Raw genomic sequence first — 22,566 nt, 5'->3', positions numbered from 1 at the left:
CTGGATAACAGGTATTTGCATATTTACAACGTCTGTCTCCCATTCCACTTTCCTGCTGTCTAACACTGTGTGATCTCCTGCAAAGCAGCATGTGGCTTCCTGTCTTTGCGATGACTCCGTCCCTATTCTATTTTTTGAAAAGCAAAAACCAGAATGCAAACCCGATAAACTTGCACCAGGTCACGATCATCTCCCTAGACATAATATCTGGAAAATACAGGTGTAGCTAAAAGTGAGATTCATGAAAAGCTGGATCCTGTGGTTGTCGCTGAAGTCATAAGCACAAAATACCAGGTTTCTCTGCTAGCCTGCAGAATGCCCACCGTCCACTGCCCGCTGGATTGTGGCAGCAGAAGTGACAATGCTCATTGAGATGGGAGGAGGAGCTGCTCGTTCTTGGTTCAGCCTTTGAGGCAGCGTTTAAGAAGGGGAAAGCATAGAGGAGAAAGAGTATGATACAGCAAGCTCCAAACAACTTTGTATTTAAACAAGTACATTTTCCTTTTTATTTCATAAGAAGTTTACTGTTGAAAAAATGGTATGTACTAAAGCAAACACCTTATACACATAGATTCAACATCAGATAGCAAAACCTTGCAGACTGTGCACTACTGGTTGTTGCGTTATATTGGGCTGACAGTCAAAGATACTGAAAAACCCTCAAGGATTAATGTACTTTCAAGGTAAATTAGGCACAAAATTAGCTTGTAACTAGCTCTGCAAGCATCTCACTGTGATTTCACCATTACAAAGTATTACAAGTGATCAAAAACATGTGCTGACTTTAAATTTTTAAAATTTTATTGGTACTATGTGCTGAAATAGTACAAATGTATACAACACTCCACCTTTGTTAAAAAAGCATGTACAATAGGGACTATAAAGTAGAGTCAGAGGGCTAAACAGGGCCTGTATCAGGGCTCAACTAATGGCATAAATTCCTGGCTTTGCTTTATGGCCATTTTTGAAACTGAGTAAGGCTTACAAATGCAGGGAAGAAACAGAAGGATATTTTGGTGGATAGGAGCCACAACAGCAACATTTTAAAGGAAGATTATCAGCAAGCAAATTAAGTGGTATCTGACGTATGCCTCTCTCAGTTTTCTGAAGAGGATGCGAGATACGCTGTCAGATTTTGAAGAATGAGAGACTGTCTCAGAAACAAAAGAAAGAAGATATGAGTATCAAAAAACTTTCAAGTGTTTTGCTGCAAGGTTTTAACTTAGATGAGGTTTTAGTTTAGAAAGAATTACTGATTGGCAAGAAATGAGAGGGCAACAGCAAGTCTGTGTGGACCATAATAAAACCTGTCTTCATTGAGAACATAGGGATCTTCTAAATATACATATTAGAAAAGTGTTTGATTAAAATATCATGTTTTTCATCTTCCACTAGCAAAATGTATTGCTGAAGGTTGTTCTTTTTTTGCTTGCTTAAAAAACAAACCAAAACTCCATTATGATTGCCACAGCACTACGAGGAGCCAGTAGTTGCCTCTAGGGGTGCATTCTTACTGCATTGTACAGGAATAGCTTAGAAGGTAAAAATAAACGTTGTAGAGTCTTAATGCTGTTTTTGATTAGCAAAAACATGAAAAGGAATGCACTGAAGCCATATGATGACGAAATGGATCATGCAGCATTTCGGCTCTATGTATAAAGTATTTCAAACCCATGGTGTGCCTGGAGGGTGGGGGCGTTACTGCGTTGCATTCACATGACATCATTTAGAGTTAAAATTGGAAGTGAAGGCAAACTGTGGAAACCTGAAAAATACTGGGATGCCTAACAAAAGCGTGCCAGATGAGTTATTGTTCCTAGCATGCAGAGCTAATGCTTGAAGGCCTATCACAGCAGTAGTAACTACTGCTGCTCCTAGTTCTTTACATTACTGCTTTGCTTATGCTGGCTATGGTCTGATCACGGTCAGCAAGCGCTGCGTGGTGTCAGGAAGTTAACCCACAATCTCTGCAGGTTCAGTGACCAGCTTGGATCCATCCCACGCTGTCTTGAACTGTTCAGGAACCGGAAATTCTTTCTGGTAAGAAACAAAAGCAGCAGCGATGGTTAGATAAACAGTGGGTACCTCCTGAAAACTGACGGAATACCCGTTAGTGCTACATGACTGGCAAAGCATTGATAGCTCAGACACGCCGGGATTACAGAGAGGCTTTCCTCATTACCCTAGGAAGCTATTTCACAATGCCACACAGGAAAAGGCCTTGTTGCTGCCCAGTTTCAACTAGCCTTGGGATGGTGCAGCTTTGTCGTAAGCCCTCTCACACAATTATTTGGAACAACTAACTAAATAAACCTCACACCAGAAATGACTTTAGACTCCATCAGTGATTGGCCTGGAAGACAGCAGAAAGGATTTCAGCATGGAGATTTAGCGAGGAGACTTAATTTTAAGGAGGAAAACAATAATATGATACAGAAGAAAAAAATCTGATAAAAACATCCTATCATTTTACATGTGATATACTTCAAGAGATGCTTTGTGGGATACACAACACAAAGCAGAACTTTGAGGAAGGTCTTTGTCCATTCTGTGCATGCAGTGAAAGCAGAAGAGATCCGTGGGTCTTCCTCAGATCCCAGTAAACAGAAGTGTGGAGGGAAGGACTTTTTCTTTCAGATCTCGCAGTGTTTTGATAGCCAGTAAATTCAGATATTACTGGTGTTTGGGGGAGAAACTCATCAAAGAGACCTTTTTTCTATTTAAGGAGTAGGTGAATATGAACCCACCAAAAATTGTTCTCTTAGCTGTCTGAAGATGGGCATCCAATAGTCACTTTTGGAAATGTGGAGCATCTGAATTCTCATCATGTATTTTCTTTCATAAAGCCTAAACTCTTCTACCATAAATATTCCAGAGTGAAAGGTCTGTGAGAAATTCTGTCTACAGCCATCCAGTGCAATTTTAAAACTCTCTTGTTGAACTGTTACGAGTGCACTTCACCTCCATGATCCCTTGCTGGTGTGTGAAGCGACAGAGCATGACTTTTCTTAGAAATGCTGGAGGGCCAAGGAGGAAAGTCTCACTAGAACGAGGAAGGAGCCTTTGCATCGGCAAATGCAATCCTCATGTTTTGGTGACTTTTGAGAACAACCTTTTGGAAAATACTAGAAAAAGTAGGACAAATGCTACCCATATAGCAGCTTTAGAAAAAAATGAGTATATAATACTGTAGTAGCAATATATTTAGCCAAGCTTTAGCATCATCCTCTTCAGGCCTGAGTGCTCTCATATAATGTTGTGAAGTGAGTTTCTTTCAGAGATTATGTTTAGTTACCAATTTAAAAAATAAAATTAAATGGACAGGAGATGAAGCCATCACCTGTCAAAATGGGAAGAAATAGTGTCCAATCTTTAAAACTACTTTGTAATCCAGAAAAAAAAAAAAAAAAAAAAAAAAAGTGTTTTCTGCACTGATCACTGAGATACTGGTACATAGAAATTCAATTGTTTTGAATGTTTTTTGGTGAGGCTAATACATGAGGTATGTTAGCTTTTACTTTCCTAGCAGTTTTAGCTACCAAGACAAGTTGGGTGGGGGAGAAAATCCAAAATAATCTCACTCACATAATCACCATCTTGGGGGATGAGGACGTTCATCTCAGAGGACTTGGCACTCACAATCTCACAATCTAACGATTCCTCACTGAGGTAGATGTGGCAGCCTTCTGTTTTGTTAATAGAAATGGTTGGCACTTTCCCCATCACCTGCAGAAGGAAATATACTTATTATCAAATCTTGAAAAGCAAACAGAGATACTATTCATAAAATCCTTACTGCCTGCAGGTCTAGTTTTGGCCACCAGCGTCTCATTTGGATCTTAGCTGCCTGCACGGTGCTTATATTTGGGATGGAAGCTGTCTGTTTGTTAGCCACTGAAGTTCCTGGTGGGGGTGACAAAGATCTATATGCAACAGCAAACTTATAATATGCAGCAAACTTTTAATATACGGTTGGATGAAAGTGCTTTCTCCATTCTCTCTACTTCCAGTGACATTTTTGTGCTGAAGCTTACGCAGTGAGACTCACTGTTCATCAGTGAGACTGGTAAGAAACCAAACGCGTCAACTCCAACCCATTCTGGGCAAATGAAAGATCCCAGCCTACAGCACCACTCGCAAGTGTTTTGTGATGCGTTCTAAAGACTTCAAAGCTCTTCCAGGTTTTACAGCACACAAAGAGTTTTTGAGCACACAAAGGGTCTTTATCCCCTTCAGGCAAGATTCAGTTCTAAAAAAAGTACGGAGATCAATTTAATTAAATCTTTAAAGATGTTTCTTATGTCACCTGAAAAGCAAGCAAAGGATTTACTTGAGGGGAGAAAGGGAAATAAATCTTCCCTTGTTTACAGTTCTGCAGATTAAAAGATCTCCACCTGGCCTGATGGTTGTCAGTAAAAATTCCTCCTCCTCCTGCCCTCTCTGGCAGGAGCCAGGGACAGCAGTACACTCTGGACGGTGTATCAAAAGGGCAAAGCTTATTTTGAGCCATAAAGCAGGAATAGCATGTGATAATCACATACTTGCAAACACAAAAAAAAATAATTAAAAAAAGTGTGTCTCTCATCATTCAAATTAAGAATATAATTTCAGCTTCAGTTCCTCAAAGTGGCAGCAAAGAGCAAGTTGCCTGTCCTTTGCATCCCACCTGGATCCCAAAGTCTGTTCTATGTTTTAATGCATCCTAAACTGATCTTTCTTTTCTTCAACAGGATGTCATGCAACACAGAGCAAAAGGAGGGTGTGTGTAGTGTAACAGTTTTTGCAAACATCAGGCAAGAAAAAAAAAAGCCTCTGGGAAAAAGGGGATTGAAGTAGAATGGCATTGAAGTAACTATAACAAAATCTGTAGGGTGAATTTACTGAAATTTGTTGCATTAATGTATCACGTATTTGCAATTTATGAGCTCGGGTCTTCAAAATACTGAGAAAATTGAGGTTCTGAGCACTTGGCACGCTCAAACCCTGCAGAAGCTGCCTGCTTCAAGCAGCTTATAGCCAGACTTTTAAGTGGAACTCCACTCTGCTCCGTGGCGTAGAAGCCTTATGCAATATTCATAGAACCTGCTTAATCAAAAGAATTTTTGTTCTTAGAAAAGATATTTCCCCTTTGTTTGAATATTAACAAGCTGTGTTTTTGCTATTCATTACATATGAATTTTTCATCTCTCATGAATAGTTCTGGCGGTAATGATAAAAATTATTTATTTTTTTAAAAGCACTCAAATGCGTGGGATCTTTAACCGCCTGTGCCATGAGAAGACATGTAGTGATCATGAATAAAACTGCTTGTGCCAGTTCAGAAAATGATGCACAGCTGGTAGCAATGTCAATCACTTGCAAGAGTTTCAAAATATGAAAAAAAAAAAAAACTTGCTATTTTTTACCATGGTGGCTGTGACCAGCATTTGTGAGGCATGGAGCGGGGTTGTCTACTTTGAAAGTCATACAGCAGGCACGGCCTTTTAAGCAAAAGACCTCACCTTTCATCAAGACTGGCATTTTAATGTAATTTAATTCATATTTCATTCCCTTTTCGCTTAAAATACATCCCAGTTAAGTGAAATACATCCGAAAGATGTACTTTGCTTAATACATCCCAAAGGCCTTTCCTGAGACTTGCTTGTGTTGGTTGGACACAGCCCAGTATCAGACCATGTACGGTCAGTCCCCTGGAACTGAATGAGTGAAGTGCCATAAATGTCAGGCAGGCTGCCTGGCAATAAATACCTTAACTGGGGGAGGCAGAGGGATTTGGCCAACCTCTTTTTGTGGTTTGTGGGGGCAGGACAAGGGGCAATGGCCACAAGATAGAGCCCAGGAAGTTCCTCACCAACATGCGAAAGAACTTCTTCACGGTGAGGGTGGCGGAGCACTGGGACAGGCAACAAGGGAGGTTGTGGAGTCTCCTTCTCTGGAGATAATCAAGGCCCATCTGGGTGCCTACCTGGGCAGCCTGCTCTAAGGAACCTGCTTTGGCAGGGGGGTTGGACCCGATGAGCTCTCGAGGTCCCTTCCAGCCCCTACAATTCTGTGATTTTGTATTGCACAGGGCAATGTCCCCTACAGAAAGGGCAATAGATGGATTAAAAATATGTGTATTTTCATTTCACAAGAACCACCAAGGAAGATGATCTCTGATGAAGCTTTGCTCACTGGTTGTCAAAGATGAGATCAGTAGAGGCTAACAGCCCATTTCTAGGCAAGTGTCTACATTATCTACTCCTGTAATGTGTCATGTTGCTAGCAGGGGAGATCTTCAAAATCCCAGTACCTACTTCCACTTTCTGTCATTTAGCTGTCCTTTAACAGTCTATTCAAACATTTTCCTTGAGAGAATAAAAAAAAAAAAAAGAAAAATAACCAGCTTCTAGGCTTAAAAAGCAATTAGCTAACTGCCAGCATTTGTTCTGTGAAGCACCACTAAACTTTCAAGTGCCAGGAGCTGTTTACCATGAAAGCAGCAAAATTAGGGCCAGAAGTAATAACACGTCTAGTGTATAGATCTCTCAGCTTCGCTGGAACCAGAAGGTGCTGGACTAAATGAGGTTTATTCAGTAATGCTCAATAGTTTTCACAAGCACTTTCTAAATACCTCGGCAGAATTTAGTGCATATGAAGATAGGTTTAGGTGCATCAGTCTTTTATTCTTGGTGTGCTCATAGGGGTTTTTAATGATCTCTTGTAGCTACACGTTGGGCTTTTTCTTTCTGCTTGCTCTCTTTCTCATCCTATCTTTGTTTTTCAAATAGATATTTACCTGAATCTGAATATCCCTGGAATTGATCACTTCCACGATTCCCACAACGTTGTCAAACACAAGGCCAAACTTTTTACAGTTGTCTAAAATAAAAACAATCGTAAATAGGAAAGGTGAGATAGGAGCAAACATATGCACACCTGCTGCATCAACTACAAACATTCCCAGTCTTGTACTGCTTAGCTGAGCATGGTGATCAGTCTATTGAAATGAAGGGAATGACTCAGATGCATTAGGAATCACATAAGTCAGTTTTTTCAAGATTGGCATTTATAGCCCAGCTGAGCTATCCACTCACCAATAGTAATTGAATTGATTTTTCCTTTTATCTGAAGTGTAGATTTGTTACACTTGAAAATGTAGGCCACTTGCTTGAGTTCAGTGTTGGTAATGACCAGGTCATTCTTATCCTCTTGATATTCCTGTTTCAAAAGAAAGGTGATTTATTTGGTTCTTTAACTGGCTAACAGTCAGAGTTCAGCACAATGTATCCTCAAGTCATCACACCATTACAACAGAACAATATCCTGCCAGTGGCTTAATTTTTTAAATTGCTGCCAGCAATTTAAAAATGCACTCGCAAAAGTGTTGCTTGGCTCCCATCCAGCTGCGTAAACTTCTGCATGACTACACTGCGGGCTGTTCCCTCCCTCTTTTAACCAACACAGCAACGTGACTTTTCACTCAGGTGCTTTGGTATCACAAACAAATCTATCTTTTTCCATCAGAAGACTGAGCAAAAGGGAAACACTTCTGTCTGTACTTTTAAGCACGGGAGAGGTGCTTGCATGGAACGGGCGATGAAAATAAATCTCTAATTCTAGTGGTTAACAAAGATGGAGAAAGTACTCTGTGACAATACTGTTCTCTCACAAGGGTGGCCTGCAAGAAGGGATTTTAATTGAATTCTCCACTGGATTTGTTTCTGGGGGACTGTCTGATTTTGGCATGGAGCTACTGGAGGGAGTCCAGCAGAGGGCTACTAAGGTGATTAGGGGCTGGAGCATCTGTTGAAGGAGGACAGGCTGAGAGAGCTGGCCTTGTTTAGCTTGGAGAAGAGAGAACAGAGAGGGGATCTTACTGATGTGTATAAATATCTGAAGGGAGAGTGTTGAGAATATGGGGCCAGGTTCTTTTCTTTGGTGCCCAGCAACTGGACGAGAGGCAGCAGGCACAAACTGAACAGCAGGAAGTTCTGGCTGAATATGAGATAACACTTCTTCACTGTGGGGTGACAGAGCACTGAATGGGTTGCCCAGAGAGGCTGTGGAGTCTCCTTCTCTGGAGATACTCAATACCTGCCTAGATGCCATCCTATGCAATGTGCTCGGGGTGACCTTTGGCAGGGGCTTGGACTGGAGGTCTCCAGAGCTCCCTTCCAACCCTGCCCATTCTGTGATTCTTTGCCCTTTGGCATTCTCCAGTTCAGATGAATCGTCTCAGATTCTCAGAGACCGATGAATTAACTTCAGATCCTAGAGAGCACTAATGGCTAAACTGCAGCAAGGCTGAGCAATACAGAATTAGCCCATTTTTAGCTGCAACTCTGATTAGTTGCATCTTGATCACGGACAACCTTTTGCAAGACGTCCACTGCTCAAGCTGCTTGGCAGTGTTGAGGGGTTGCAATTCAGCGGTGTGGCTGGAACTCACCACTCTCCATTTCTTTCCCTCTAGCTCCAAGACAGGGGCATGGCTCTGCTGCGGGGAGTTCTTGGGGGAGGTGGGACTGGGAGTATGGCTTTTCGTGGGAGAACGAACGGGTGGGCCTTGGGCGCGTAGGCTGGGGTTCTTGTGAGTCTTCTGGTCATCAGAGACATGTCGAAGCCCTTAAAAAAAAAAAGGTGCTTGTAAAAGAGTCTGTTTTCTTGTCCTAAGGGTATTCATATTTAAATAAGAACGATACTACCTAAATCATTTGCAATTGGGTTAAATTATCCTATGAATTTACATTTTTGATTTCCTCAAGATTTGCCTAGGTAACCACCTAAAATGTAACTGCACACATATTTTTAGCAATTCACATAAAACCTATTTAAAGCCCGTGGATGGCTCTCTTAAAAGCTTTCACAGGAAATGCAGCAATGTCTTCTAGTCCTTCCCTGTCTGCAGAGAGCTCTGCAAGCTTGCTATTGCATAATTTTACATCCATAAAAGCGAGATTCGCTTTCTAATCTGTCCTATCCGTACCGCATTAAAGGCTGATTTACCAGTTGTATGTATTTAAACTCACAGCCATCCGCTTTAATTACAACTGTCCAGTATTAATACAGAAAGTGTTACCACACTGCGGTGAGCTGTACCTTCTCACTTAACATGTAACACATTTTGACACAGGTTGGTGCACTGACTGTGAATTAGAAATGAGAATAAACTCTGCTCACAATTGCAGCTCTGAGATTCACCAGCTGCTGGGGCTTGAAGATGTCTGGCTTGGTTGCCTTAAAATTATATGGAGACTTCTAAGTAAATGGTATGAATGTCAGGAATGCTGAACAAGTTTGAGCGCTGTTACTTCTAAAGGAGGTTTTGATATGCAGGCTCAGTGCAAGCCTCGGAAAGATCTGAGTTGCCTAAACGTAACTTAAAAACGCTGGTGCAATTTGGGGCAGTACATATAGCAGCTGTTGATGTAGTTTGACTCAAGGGTCACCGTTTGTTTTCTTTCCTCCTGACCTTTGGTAATTGCCTCTCCTTGGTTAAGCTGTGCAAACAGGGCTGAGCGAGATGCTGTTCCTTCATCCTTCGTGGTTTCTGCATCGAAGATGGGAGGAGGTCCAGGTGGCGGCGGTGGCGGAGGTGGTGGAGAGAGGCATGGCCCACTGCTTAGGACGGATCGCAGGGACATGTGGGATGCAACAGGGCCCTGTGTCACATGGATGGAAATAATTTTTAATCAGCTTTTCAAGGAACACTCTATTATGATAGCTCTTATTAATGTCTGAGGGTAACTGTGGGTTTCAGTGACTCCAGACAGCCACAGGCTCAGAAGGTCTGGCACCATCACTGAACTTAATGCTGTGAATCTTCCCTGCAGCAATGCAAACAGGGCCAGAAAGGCTGATAGACCACACTGCTACTCTGCTGCAGAACCCCCGCACCTAAAATGTTTCTATAAAATGCTTGTGAAGACTATTGTTAAATATCTTTAACTGTAAAGATTCCATAATTTATTATACTTACATAAGATAAGTGATACACAAACGCTTACCATACGCAAAAGTGAAAATGTCTCCTTCTTTTCAGAGACCATACTCAGTAAAGCATAACTCGATGTGCATTCAGAAACACACAGAAAATGTTTTGTCCAACAAATAACTGGGAGGATCACGAGCTGTCAGTTACACATAAGATAGGTGCTGAACTGTATAAAAGATGTAAAATGCTGTTCTTCAGACTGTTCAAATAATCTGCAAAGATTCAGATTGTAGCAGAGTGCAAAGCTATGGTCATTCAAGTAATTTATTTATGAAATTCTGTATTGTTTTGATCTCTCAAATTCTTTTTTCTTTTTTTTTCAGTTGCAGAAGATCACAGCAGCACATGAATTATGAGTGAGGGGCCTTAATAAAGTAAGCAAACCAATCATTCTATTAGTTTGCATAATCAAAAGTACATGTTTTGGTTTGCATTGTAATGCTCATCTATAATATTATCACACAAACAGGAAATACTGATAATGAGCTGATTAAAATTTTATGCGCCCTACTAATAGAAAAGACAGAACGAATCTGAGAAACTGAGAGTCACTTTTTCCATCCTGCCACTAAGTGTCACTCTGATTCCAAAAACTGCTCATCTAGACAGCATCTCTGCAGCAGAGCAGAGACTGTTTCAGAAGAACCCTTGTGAAAAATTAGATTGGTTCTGATGAATTCAGCTACCTGTACAGGTGTCGTGCATTGCACTAATACATATTTATTAGGGGGGCAGATACAATGGAAAAATGACAGGGGCTTACAGAGTCACAGCTCCTCTAATTGGCCACCTTTGTTAAGAGATACAGGTTGTTAAAAATGCATCCCTGGTAATCAATACTGGGAATAGATATTGCTTAGCAGGACTCAGAGAGTTTTATCAATTTTTTATGATGCCACCCCTTTCTGCTTCCCTCTAAACTGAAACATCAGAGTATTCATCCAGTTTATGCATCCCACAGGAGTGAAAAGTGTAGCTATTTTTTAAAAAGTAGACTAGTTTTAGCCTGTGGTCCCAAACTGGTGGTGGGAAAGGAGCTGAGTTGCACATGCTTTTTATTCTTCAACATAATTTAAATAAAAACACTTGGCACATTTGAATACCTAACGGCATGCACCCCTCTCAGTCAGTATGACCCTAGCTGGAGTAGCACAGAGAGGTAATAATATCATTAATTAATGTCTTAATGTAACCCTTCTCTTGGCACATGGGTCTTCAGGATTTAGGTACTGTTGCATTTGAAGGAGCTGTTTATGGAATTTGTTAGTGATGAATACATTGCAAGATTGTTTGTCATGTTAGTGGCATTAAAATTGTACTGTACAAGAAGACTCGTTGAATTGCTGGTACTAAGGTGAGCGGTGAAGCTGATGTAGTAGCACAGTCTGATTGTTCCTGAATGGATCCGTGATCTCTTACGGTAACGAGTTCTCTGCTATTAAATGTTTTTAACCAAATGTAAACAAAGGAGAAGAATCCCCTTTAGGAATGGATTACCATTTATTGTCAAGATGTACCAGAACCAGATGCTGATGTCTCTTAGAGACATGCCATTGTTTCATGGATACGTCAGAGCATTTCTGCATACATACCTAGTAATTAAAGCTTATTATTTTAGACTGGGGACATCTTCCCCACTGGACCCTCGATCTACGGTGCCTGTCTTCCTGCTGGTGCTCATACCAGTAACGTTACCTGCAGCAGAGTCAGCACAACTGTGAATTACTATAGTAAAAAATGAACATAAGTGGATTTAGCGGCACAATCAGTTATTGCTGCCTGAGGTGCAGTAGAGATCTTCCCTGTCTGTTGCCTGCAACCATAGCAACTGTATTCACTGTGTCCTGGTTATCCAGAATTATGAACAGTGCATTCACAGGGTTTTTTGAAATACTCAGCTATCTAGAAATGGCACTCACCTTTCACACTGCAGTGTGAACATGCAGCTGTGAACTATGTATGCTCTGTGTGAGTAGATTAATGGTGGTACTGGCAGGAGTGGCTAATAACTTGTGGCTTGAGACAAAAATTTGGACTTCTCATCTCTGAAAGACACTTTATGACTTCAGTATCATCCGTATGCATCAGTACAGCGCTGTCATTTTGCAGAAAGAGTCACTGTTTGAGGAGCAAGTGTTACCTGGAAGCAGAAGCAGCTGATGCTCTTTTGTAATTAACACCAAATAAATTCTGCAAAGGCTGCAAAGACGCATTAGAGAAAAATAAAATAAAATAAATAAATAAATAAACAAAAGAAGCAGCAGCAGGAATTATCTGGGTACTCAGCATACAGCACAGAATGGTGGGTCACTCCACCAATCTCTTTGCTTCAGGTGGCAAGCTGAAGGCCATCACTAATCCATGCAGTAGACCTCAGGCTCAGATGCTGCTGCTGAGCAGTGTATCAAAGGGCAGTTTCCCAAATGGCAACAAAAGTATTGGAATAGCTAGTAACAAAAGTGGAAGGAAATTGAGGGTATTTAATTGTGAGGAGTGGATGATCTCTCTCCCAGAACCCAAGAGAACTACCTAGTGAAAACACAAACAAAATGGATTTTAAATACATCAACAAATCTGGACGTGGTTTTGTGCCTCATTTACTTTTCAAGAAGGGGTGGAGAGAGAAAAGGATCTGGGCAATTAGAAGCATGTTTTCCTTCTAGAGCAGTACTAGAAGAGTGGCTCGGGGAAGCTGTCACAGTGGCACAGAAGGCACAAGAGTGAACTGGAAATGCAGCAAACGCTTTGCACTTCTGGCATTCCCTGCATGCCAGGGAGATGGCATCTGCGCTGTGCTCAAATGTGCTGATGCAAAGGGCGGTTTTAAAACCAGATTAGAGGAGTGGCTCCAGGAACTTTCTTCTCTGATTAGCTTTGACCCTGATTAATTCATAAACCTCCACGTTATCTACCTAAGTCACAGGCAAGTGGTTTCCTTTTCTTAGTCGCCTTTCTAAAACCACTTAGATCCTCAGGCTCTAGAATATTTCTGAACCAGACTCTTAAACTGTTCTGGTATCTGGCAGTACTTGTGTATAGTCCTATCCAATTTCAGCTAAAGTGCCCTTCACAAAGTCCATTCATTTCTTTTCTGTATAGGGTGGCGTTTGTGCAAGCTGCTGGGAATAAAATAGCACGTTATATGCCCGCAATAAGTTCATCTTTCCTAACGCAGCAGGTGCTTACCAGCTTTGCTATTTGCAAACAACTCTTCAGATTAGCCTCAAGCAGATGTTAACAACAGTGCATCTTTATACAAAGAGCATTAAGAGCCATTTGGACCAGCGAGGGCGGTTATTTGCAAGCCGCCTTTCTTCCTCTTTTATTTCAGCTGTTTGCCCTGGTGACAGCTGCTGTTCTCAGTGCTGTGGGGTCTGCAGCCATCACGTCAAGTTCTGCCGAGAGCCGACTGCTCTCATCACCACATTGGTGTGGTCATTTCTTCACCATTGGCACACAGGCCCCATGTAAGAGTTGTGTGGGGAATAAAGAGCTTCAGCCTCGGCTGGTGGAAATGTAACCCAAAGCGAAGCCATTAATGTTTAACCTCTTAGCTTTGCATCACAGTGAACTTGACGGGGTATAAATCTTGTTCCCTGGGCTTTCTAAAATGGGGGAAAAATGTAATTTTCTGAGCAAAACGCTATCAAGAACAGACGATGCAGGCCCTAGAGCCATGCAGTAATAGCTCTGTAGAGGACAGAATATTCCAGAAATTTTATCTCAGGGAAAAAAAATTGTCTTCAGCCTCCTACTAAATGCTGATCTGAAGGGGGTGACAGGAAGGGGTCGGGGTTTGCTCCTTGCTGGATGGCCCAGAGCCACCTGCCAGAGGCTCAAGGGCCTCCCTTGACTGCGCCTCAGCGGCTTCCCCTGCGCACAGCGACTGAAGCTGCCCACAGGCCTGGCTCTGATGAAGGCCTCTTGTCACGGTGCAAGGGTGTGCAGGATTGCAGCACCACCTCAAAGGATGTTGTGTTTCTGCCTGTGTCTTGTAGGACTGGCAGAAGGACTAGCACTTCTCTTTTTCACCTTGCTCTCAGCCTAGCTGCCTCAGTGGCATAAAGAAATGACTGTTTCTGTTGAGGCAGGTGGCTAGATAAAATTCACCTGTGTCAAATCCCAGTTAATTCCCTTGAAGTTACAGTAGGGATTAATGAAACTCTTTGCTCTGGGTCTTGCCTATTGTACATTTCTCCTCTGGAGCACAGAGCAATAGCCACTCTTGTTAGGGAAACAAAATGAAGCCTTCCATATCACTGGTGTTGTATTGTACTGGGGGACGAGAGGGGCTTATGTGCCAGGCCCTATATAAACAGCCCCAGTGTTTCTCTGGGGTTATCTAGTTTTAGGCTGACACAGTGCAGCACAGGGAACAGGGGAATAAAGCTCTTGTGGTAGGAACCTACTGTGGAGTATCTGAGTGGACACCCATCTCTTGTCTCTTGTCATTTTTATGGAGGACAAACAAATTCCAAATACTTATACAATGCATATAAATAAATTATATATAATATATATGTACTGCCTGTATATAACATAAAGTACCTATGTTATTAGTCATTCATGTTAAGATGCAGGTATCTATTTGTGGCTGAGGCAAAAGGTGGATTAGATAGAGGTATAAAATCCCTTCCTTAATTTATTGAAAAGCCTCCTTTTCAAGGCAGCAGGTAAGCAGAAATCCTAATGGGGACTGCATTCTCCTTAAAAACAAGATATCTCTGTTTTCCATCTCTCCCCCTTTTTAGTAATCCTGGTTTCACACCTAAAATGATTACAGCATTCTGTATTGTTTTTCCTATACATATGTACAGCCGAAGACAAGAATCACGAAGCTCAAAATATCATGTATCCACCTCTGGGAACAGGTGGGCTGTGACTTAGGGGCACAGAGCTCTCGTTAAGGTGTGTTTTGTGTAAAAGTAGCTTAGCACCACAGTTCCATTACCTCCTGTATTTAAGCCACCTGTCTGCACGGGGTTATGCTGCCCTCAAATTTACTAGACGAAACAGCTGACTTGCAGGGCCTGTAATCTTCGAGAGTTAGAATACAAAACAACAAAAAACAGACGAGGCTCTTTTTGCTTGTTACTGGGGCTCAGCAGAATTACTTATCTGTTGAGCTTGCAAACTTGGAAGCCCCTTTTAATACACTTCTGCCACTTGTCACCTGTTCAGGGTTTAAAATGGTGCTTACATCTTCACAGGTACCCAATCAAAAACGTTTTACCCAGCCAAGGTCTTCTAAATTGATAACAGGAGGCTTTTGCTGGCAGAAGCTGGTCTTTTCAGCTTGTTCACCGCAGTGCAAAGAGAGGTGATACCTTGCAGAAAAGTATTTTGATAGCACAGGAGAGAGGCAGAGCTATTTTATATGAAAATATGTGGAGGTTATTATTTTAGACAAGCATGAAATGGCCAAGGTCTGTACTGAGACTAGTATAATTGCACTCAGACGGGCTAATGGAGGAATTACGATGACTCTTCTCAGTGGTTCCGAGCCATTTGTGCAACCTGTGGAGAATTTCAACTTTTAAAGAGCGTTTTTAGAATACTATATAATTAGTTATAAATATATATATATTTAAATGGAAGGAAAAAAGACTTGAAGGTACAGTATTGGCTTCAATGAGAACAGGATATAAATAAATCTCAACTGCTTCAACTACATCAACTGCTGCACAGATGCAGGCTTCCTCTTAAGAGTTTATTTTGATTTGTAAATGGGGGTGGGGAGAGGGACATAATATTCATCACTTGAGTGAAATTCTCTATTAAACCAAACACTGTAAAGAAGTTCACCTCTATTTTCCTCATATTTCTTCAAATCCTGCTGGCAAAATTTGTCCTAAATGACAACTTTATACAAAGAGGGAAAACTTACTGCAGCTCTACTTGCAAGGGAGAAGAAAATTTAGGACAATTATCCCTGCGTAAGATTTGTTTCTTAACACTTATTTGATGTGCAGGAAACTACAGCAATCTCTCCTTATTGCTGGTTGTTTTCTTGCTGCATAGTTAACCTGCAGAAATAAGAGCAGAAGTTTCACTTCCCCCAGCTTACTCATGCAGTCCTTGTAGCAAACAAGCTTTTATGAGGCATTTTTGTGTGCTTATATTACAGCTGTTCATTTCTTTGCACCACCAAAAAAAAGAGCAGGAAGGAAAGAAAGAGCTATGCTTCAGTAGAATCCCTTCTTTAGGGAAAAAAAAAAAATGCATTTTCTATTTATTAGTAACAAACTAAAAAAAGACATAGCTCCCTGGTAGAGCTGTAGATTTCATGTTGAAGTCAGAAAGTTGTAGCAAGCAAACCTGACAATTGCTGCATGGGAAAAATGCAGCACTGGACATGCAAAACATTTTGTTACAATAACACGTCTTGCATAAACTCATTGACATCTGAGAATGTCGTATCCAGTGGCAAATTAAAACTTGCAAGCCTCCATTAGGTTGGTAATTACTATCGTTCCCATTATCAAGATGGCATAATTGAGATAAGTGAGTAGAGTGAACTGCTCCTCACCACAGGGTATATTTGTGGCAGACGGAGGCACATACTTTACAGTCAAAATAATGAACTCCAGAATTACACTTTTAATGAAATCCTGTAGATCCATCTGACATCCACTGACAGGAATGTTTTCCCTGACATATGCACAATCTAGTTAACATTAATTAAAAAGAAAACTTCAGATTATGATGGAAGTATAGAGTGACACGTTTTATTCCCCAGGATGATCCTGCTCACAAACACACACACTCTAAAACGTAATTTCTTCTGAGAGCACAAAGCCAACAAATATCCTACCTGTACCTCTGATGTCTAGAAATGCCTGTGATTTATGCAGGGTCTGGTTTTGTACCACCATTCTCCATGGATAGCAGAAGAGGCTCAGATAAAGGCCTTATGGTGCTAAGCTCTGCTATTTCTAGGCTTTCTCCTCAGACAGTCCCATGCATTTCAATAGGATGGCCTCAAGGAGTGAGCTATTGGTACACATCTTGGCAGAATCGGAGCCAAAGTGATTAAGGAGAGAGAACTGTGGCAGATGTGAAAATCTGTAAGCATCAGTTTTTATCACCAATTTATTACAAAGCTGATAGAAGTACCTGTTATTGTCAGAGCTCACTGCTTAGCCATTATTCCAACTTTGTGCACCCATTTTAGTATCTGTCTTGTAATTTCTTAAGACATTTCTTTCACTTTCCCCTAAAGTGTCTGCCCGTGTGCTGTCGGCAGAGCCAGGAACACTACTGCATGCACTAATGAGCTGCTCCAAGGCTGGCTGCAGCTGCCCCGTGCAGCTTGATGGACGGGTACATAGGGGCTGGAAACTGTCCGGCTTTGTGGCATGGCCATGGAGCACGGCCAGAAACGTGCATGCCACGCTATGCAGCACCTACAGATAAAGGGGCCAACTGCCCATTAAAAACACTCTCCCCTCTTTTTTGGGAACCCAGGCTTAATCTGATCAGGCTGATGCTATCGGGGTGTTTCAGTTCAAGTTAGGAGAATACAGCTCTAAGAAATGCAGTTGTTAATGTTCTCCCTGAATCTTTAGTCTCTTTAGAAATACCCGAATATGTCACTTAACAGCTTTTTGTATAATGCTCCCAGCATTGCTTTGTTGACTTCGACAGATACAGAGGCTAAATTATTGGTACAGTGTACTTATAAATGTGTACTTACATTGGCCAAAGACTTTTTCTATTTCCATCTGTAATAAAATAGCTTTTCTGTATTGTCTGCCTTTCATAAATGTACCACTTCCTTAATGCCTTGCCAAACTACTGCTTTCTCCTTTTATGCATGTAAGTGGAAGCTGCTGTGTGCCGTGATTAACAACAGTGTCCGGAATACTTTTACAGCTCTTATATATCATATTTCTGTTTAGGCCCTGATTCTGCAAACCTTTATGCTTAACTTCATACAGCACTAATCTGTGACTTTCATTCTCACCTTAAAATGTATAACAAAAATCAAATTACCGCTTTAGTAACTTACTGCTTTCTGGAATGTATTTGTTACCAAGCTTCATAAAAATATTTAAGGAAGCCATTTAAACAACTTGCTAACTTACTGGATTCAAATTTCCATACACTCTCATGAAGTAAAACTTGAAAAAATTATTCATCCATAGGAAATGTGTTTGTAACTTAATCTTTCTGGCACACATTACATGAATGATAATTTAAATGAGCCATATTTCCAACACAACTTCTTTCAAATCAAAGTGATACCCAAACTGAGTGAAATCAATACTTCAGAGGCAGTAATAGACTCATCACTCAAGATGTAATAAGCCCTGTTTGCAGTAAACTATGTTTGATATGAATAAACAAGTCACACCTAAGTGTGTATTCAGCAATTTCCTGCACAGCTAAAGCAAGGGAAATAGAGAGCTGTGATGGCTGAGATGCTTCTAAAACCAGTCAAACATAACCTGCAATAGCTACACATCTGTATGAGAGTACCAGTGCTCAAAGCACTGAGGTTTCCTCCTATATCGTATAACAAACATAACAAATCTCTGTAATGCTACTTCCATACCTGTAAAGTTCCAATAAAGTGAAGATATATTCATATACATGTATCTTGCTCTGTATGAACAAAACTAAATTTGTTCCAGATTCTCAGGCTAATTCTGCTAACAGGGTGCTACAATTTCTTTTCCTTTTCTAATAATCATTTAAAAATCATCACTTGTTCTCACATTCTTTAATTAAAATAGAGTAGAATGTAGCAAGTGTGAAATTTAGTACTAAATTAAGAAAAGGAATCATAATTAATATTTAACATTTTCCCTACAGAAACCTACAGAGTAGCAGATAATTCCAGTCCTTCCATTTATCAGGTTTCAACATTTTTGCATTGCTTCAAACTAAAATATACACGCAGATCGTAGTGTCTCCTGTGTTTGAACTTGCCCGTGAATACTGTAAGGCCTTGTACAATGTGTAGAGACACTTGTGAAGAGGAAGGTGCGAAGCCTGTTGGTGAGCACAAGTGCTAGACATTCTTTCACATGATTATCCCCTCCACGGAGGGGAGACAAAGTAACTTCTCCAGATACCTTGTTAAGATACTGTCTGTTTCACTTCCTTAGGAGCTGTTACAGTGGTCTGGGAATTAAATTATCTGGTGGTCTGCATCAGTCCTCTTAACAGTCCTTCAATTTTTTAAAATTTTATTTGCCTATAGAGAAGAAGTTATAGTCTTGGTGTGAATGACTGCATGTGCAAGTCTGTGTGCACTGGTAAGTTTAGGAAATGACAGCAAAGAGTTGGCTGATTGTATTTTTAACACACTCCAGCAATTCTCGTAACTTGATAATAAACACGAGCACATTATTCCAATCCCATGTAGAACATTGCATTAATGTAGACAGCAGACATAAACTCTTACATTTACACCCGACAGAAAATATATTCTTCGTGTTTATACCTCTTTTTAAGAACAATATTCATTGCCATCATCTTGCTATGCATCCCAGATGTAACACACAGATGTTTATAAAGAGAGCATAAATAGCACACAGTCATATATATTAGCTCTCTGTATATATATATATGAAGCATGCATTTCAGAAATTATCTCTGTATGTATAATATAGTTTTATAAAGATGACTATCTAAGGAGTAAGAACTCAGTGCAAATTCCTTGTGTTTCTCTTCCCTGTTATTAAACCTATCTCTTTGTTCAGACTTTTTACACCATCCTTTTCGTTCCCCCATCACACTCACCTAATTTTCCTTCATTCTGACGTGCCCTTTAAATTCTTTGGTTTTGCTTTTGTTCCTACATTCTACCGTATCAGACCCGGAGAACTGTGCCTTTCCTCACCCTCTGCAGCTGGGGATTATGGCTGTAATCATCTCAAATCATTCTTCTCTCTTCCTCAAAACCTGTACCACAGTGGCCTAATAAATCTTCTCCGCCTGACTCTCAAGCTTTTATCAGTTGGGTTCATTGAGCATGACTTCTCTTCCTGGCCTAGATGTGGAGGTAATGACCATTTCATGGTTCTTCATGAGCAAGTGAAGGGTACTTACAGTTTTGCTCCAGGTAAGCCCCGTGGTATGATGCTCTTTGATATAAGCTTGAAGCTCAGACCAGATGTTCAGATATGACTTCACCCAGTCAACATGGCGTGCATCACTGTAAAAAGAGACATTATTTGTACGTGTGAACGTTTGCACGTAAAGCAGAAAGCACTGCTATTCATGCTTAAAGCAGGTGAAGCCCAGTGTCTGCTCTACAGCCATGGACAAATCAGTTAGCAGGCAGCAAGCCAGCCCAGCGCTGAAGATGCTGAGGCCCACTATGCTGGAGAGCTTTTGGGCCCTTGCAGAGAACAAACAAGGGCAAAGGTGCCTCTAGCACAGACTGCTTCTTGCAGGAAGGGTTGTCATCATCCTGCTCAGGCTCACCATCAACTGAGGAAGCACAAAAAGCTATTTGGAGCTCTGTAGCAGCTACTCACACTCCATCTTGGAGTCCTGAATCTTAGAAAGTGAAATACCTGTGGGTTCTGTAAAATATTCTAGCTGCCAAGTTCACATGTAGCCAGCATAATGCTGGATCATGTAATAGTCATCTGACTAAAATATTTATACATCAAGGATTTCAAAAGTACAAATCAAAAGCTGGCTCTGGAATGATTCTTTGGGAAGCTTCAGTCTTCTAGTGGGGGAGTAAGTGAGAACAAGAAATATGTAAAGAAAGAGGAACTGCTTGTAAGATGTATCCATACTTATGAAGCTCCAAATAAGAATAGTTACTGAACCGTGACTGCTATGGACTGGATGCTCACAAGGGCTTGGGTGCTTACCCTCTATTTATTTCCCTTGGAGCCTGATGTTTAATAGTGATAAGGATCTGGGTCAATGGGTTTAACCCAAAGCCTACAGAAGTCAAGAGACAGCCTTTCGCTGCTTTGGAAGACATTGTGATCTGGTCAAATATTCAGTGAAAAAACAGGAAAAGAAATCCTTATTAGGAGAGGAACTAACTTTATACCTAACTAATGCAACCTGTTTATACCTTTTTGTGAGACTTTTTTGCTTCAAAATAAGTACTTCCAAAGCTCCATTGTAAAAATCTTCAGTTACCTCAAGCAGGTAAACTAAGGCTTCAAGAATAATACATAATGCATATTTCATAGATAAATGTATCTAATATGATATACATATAAAATAAATAGAAATGTATACATAAGATTTATATATATTTATATATATATATTTATATAAAGTTTTCCTCACTAAAGAGGAAAAACTCAACTGCAAGTACTATTTTTCATTGAGGATATAAAAATAAAAAGCCAAAATCTGGCCTCCAAGTACCACATCAATAGGATTTATACATGCATTATTTTTAGGAGGCATAGGAAGAACCTGTATTTTTTCTCTTTCTCTGTCAGCTCACAGATCTCACTCATGGGATTGTTCTATGAATTCCTTGTGCTCTTTAAGAACAATTCAGTGTTACAGAAAAAAAAAATCACTTTGGAAACTATGGAAGTAGATGCTCAGTTGTACACACCTCTTGCCTAAAACATGTGTTTTCAAGCAGAGAGCAAGAACAGCAACAGTATGAGTACACAAGTGAGACAAGGACACACAGAAGCTAGCTAGCCAATTTTATGGCACCCCAGAAAGTTAAATATAGTCTTACAACTGGCACAGAGTGAAAACCAGCATTGCTAGTGCTGCTGCCATTCGTGCTGCAACACGCTGCAGGTCAAAGATGAGGAGGGGAAAATAAACCACTGCGACCAGATCGTATCAAATGCTCTTTTGTTTACAAAATTCTTTTTGTGGTGGTGTTGTGAACCCTATTAGTATAGTTAATGCTCTCATCCTCACTGTGGCTAGTAGACACTGGGGCTTGGCAACATACCTGTGCTTGTAGTCCTTTAATACCCTGTTAGTATAAAAGGTAGCAGCATCATTCATCTCCTTGACATAAGGGCCTGGTTTAGGAGACTAGGACCATCAACCCATGGTAGCAGGAAACAACAGAAGGAGAAAGGAGGTAAAACATTAGTCAGACACCTTCCCTGATATATTAGGTATATTATAAACACCTTCTTGGGTGCAGTAGACTGAAGAACTATGCAGAGGAGACTACAAGGTTCTGCAAGATTTGGACCTATTCTGGGCCACACCATCCAGAAGTAGATTTAGAGCCCTCCCGACTGCCCTGGGCATAACTTACCACTGCTATCCAACCAAGTGCAGGTATGCTTTCGCTGACGGCCGAGAGGTGGTTGAACATTTTACTTCCTCTGTTTCTTTCTCTGAAGTTCTGGATTTCCTGAATCTTCTCTGATATTGGTTTGAGAAGCATCGCCACCTCATTCTGAAAAAAGAAAAAGAAAAAAAAAAAGAAAAGGAAAAAGAAAAAGAAGAGACACTGCTGTTAACAATGGACAGTCCAAAAACACCCTGCGGTTTAACGTTGTCCTCCCTGCCTATTGTTTTAACACTTGGAAGGAAAGGTCAGCATATTCTCCACATTAAAGTAACAATTTAATTACCCTGCTCTGGTTGTAGCAGCAAAATGCAGTTATTAATAACGT

The 22,566-nt window shown here is 40.8% G+C and overlaps 1 protein-coding gene across 1 annotated transcript in view; it reads right to left on the bottom strand.

Annotated features, from left to right (window-relative positions):
• Positions 1-476: 476 nt before the first annotated feature.
• Positions 477-22,566, bottom strand: part of CAP2 (cyclase associated actin cytoskeleton regulatory protein 2) — a 63,528-nt gene continuing 41,438 nt past the window's right edge. Inside the window, exons 5-13 of the mRNA XM_084306885.1 lie at positions 22,203-22,346; positions 21,885-21,970; positions 20,036-20,141; positions 9,455-9,644; positions 8,432-8,607; positions 7,077-7,200; positions 6,779-6,861; positions 3,586-3,726; positions 477-2,037 (exon numbers count right to left, since the gene is read on the bottom strand). Of these exons, the coding sequence (XP_084163011.1) occupies positions 1,954-2,037; positions 3,586-3,726; positions 6,779-6,861; positions 7,077-7,200; positions 8,432-8,607; positions 9,455-9,644; positions 20,036-20,141; positions 21,885-21,970; positions 22,203-22,346 (1,134 nt within the window). The 3' untranslated portion in view covers positions 477-1,953. The remainder of the gene's footprint in view (positions 2,038-3,585; positions 3,727-6,778; positions 6,862-7,076; positions 7,201-8,431; positions 8,608-9,454; positions 9,645-20,035; positions 20,142-21,884; positions 21,971-22,202; positions 22,347-22,566) is intronic.

The sequence above is a fragment of the Netta rufina genome (assembly GCF_964035555.1).
Source record: "Netta rufina genome assembly, chromosome: 2".
NCBI lineage: Eukaryota > Metazoa > Chordata > Aves > Anseriformes > Anatidae > Netta > Netta rufina.
This window is presented reverse-complemented; position numbering and strand designations above follow the sequence as displayed.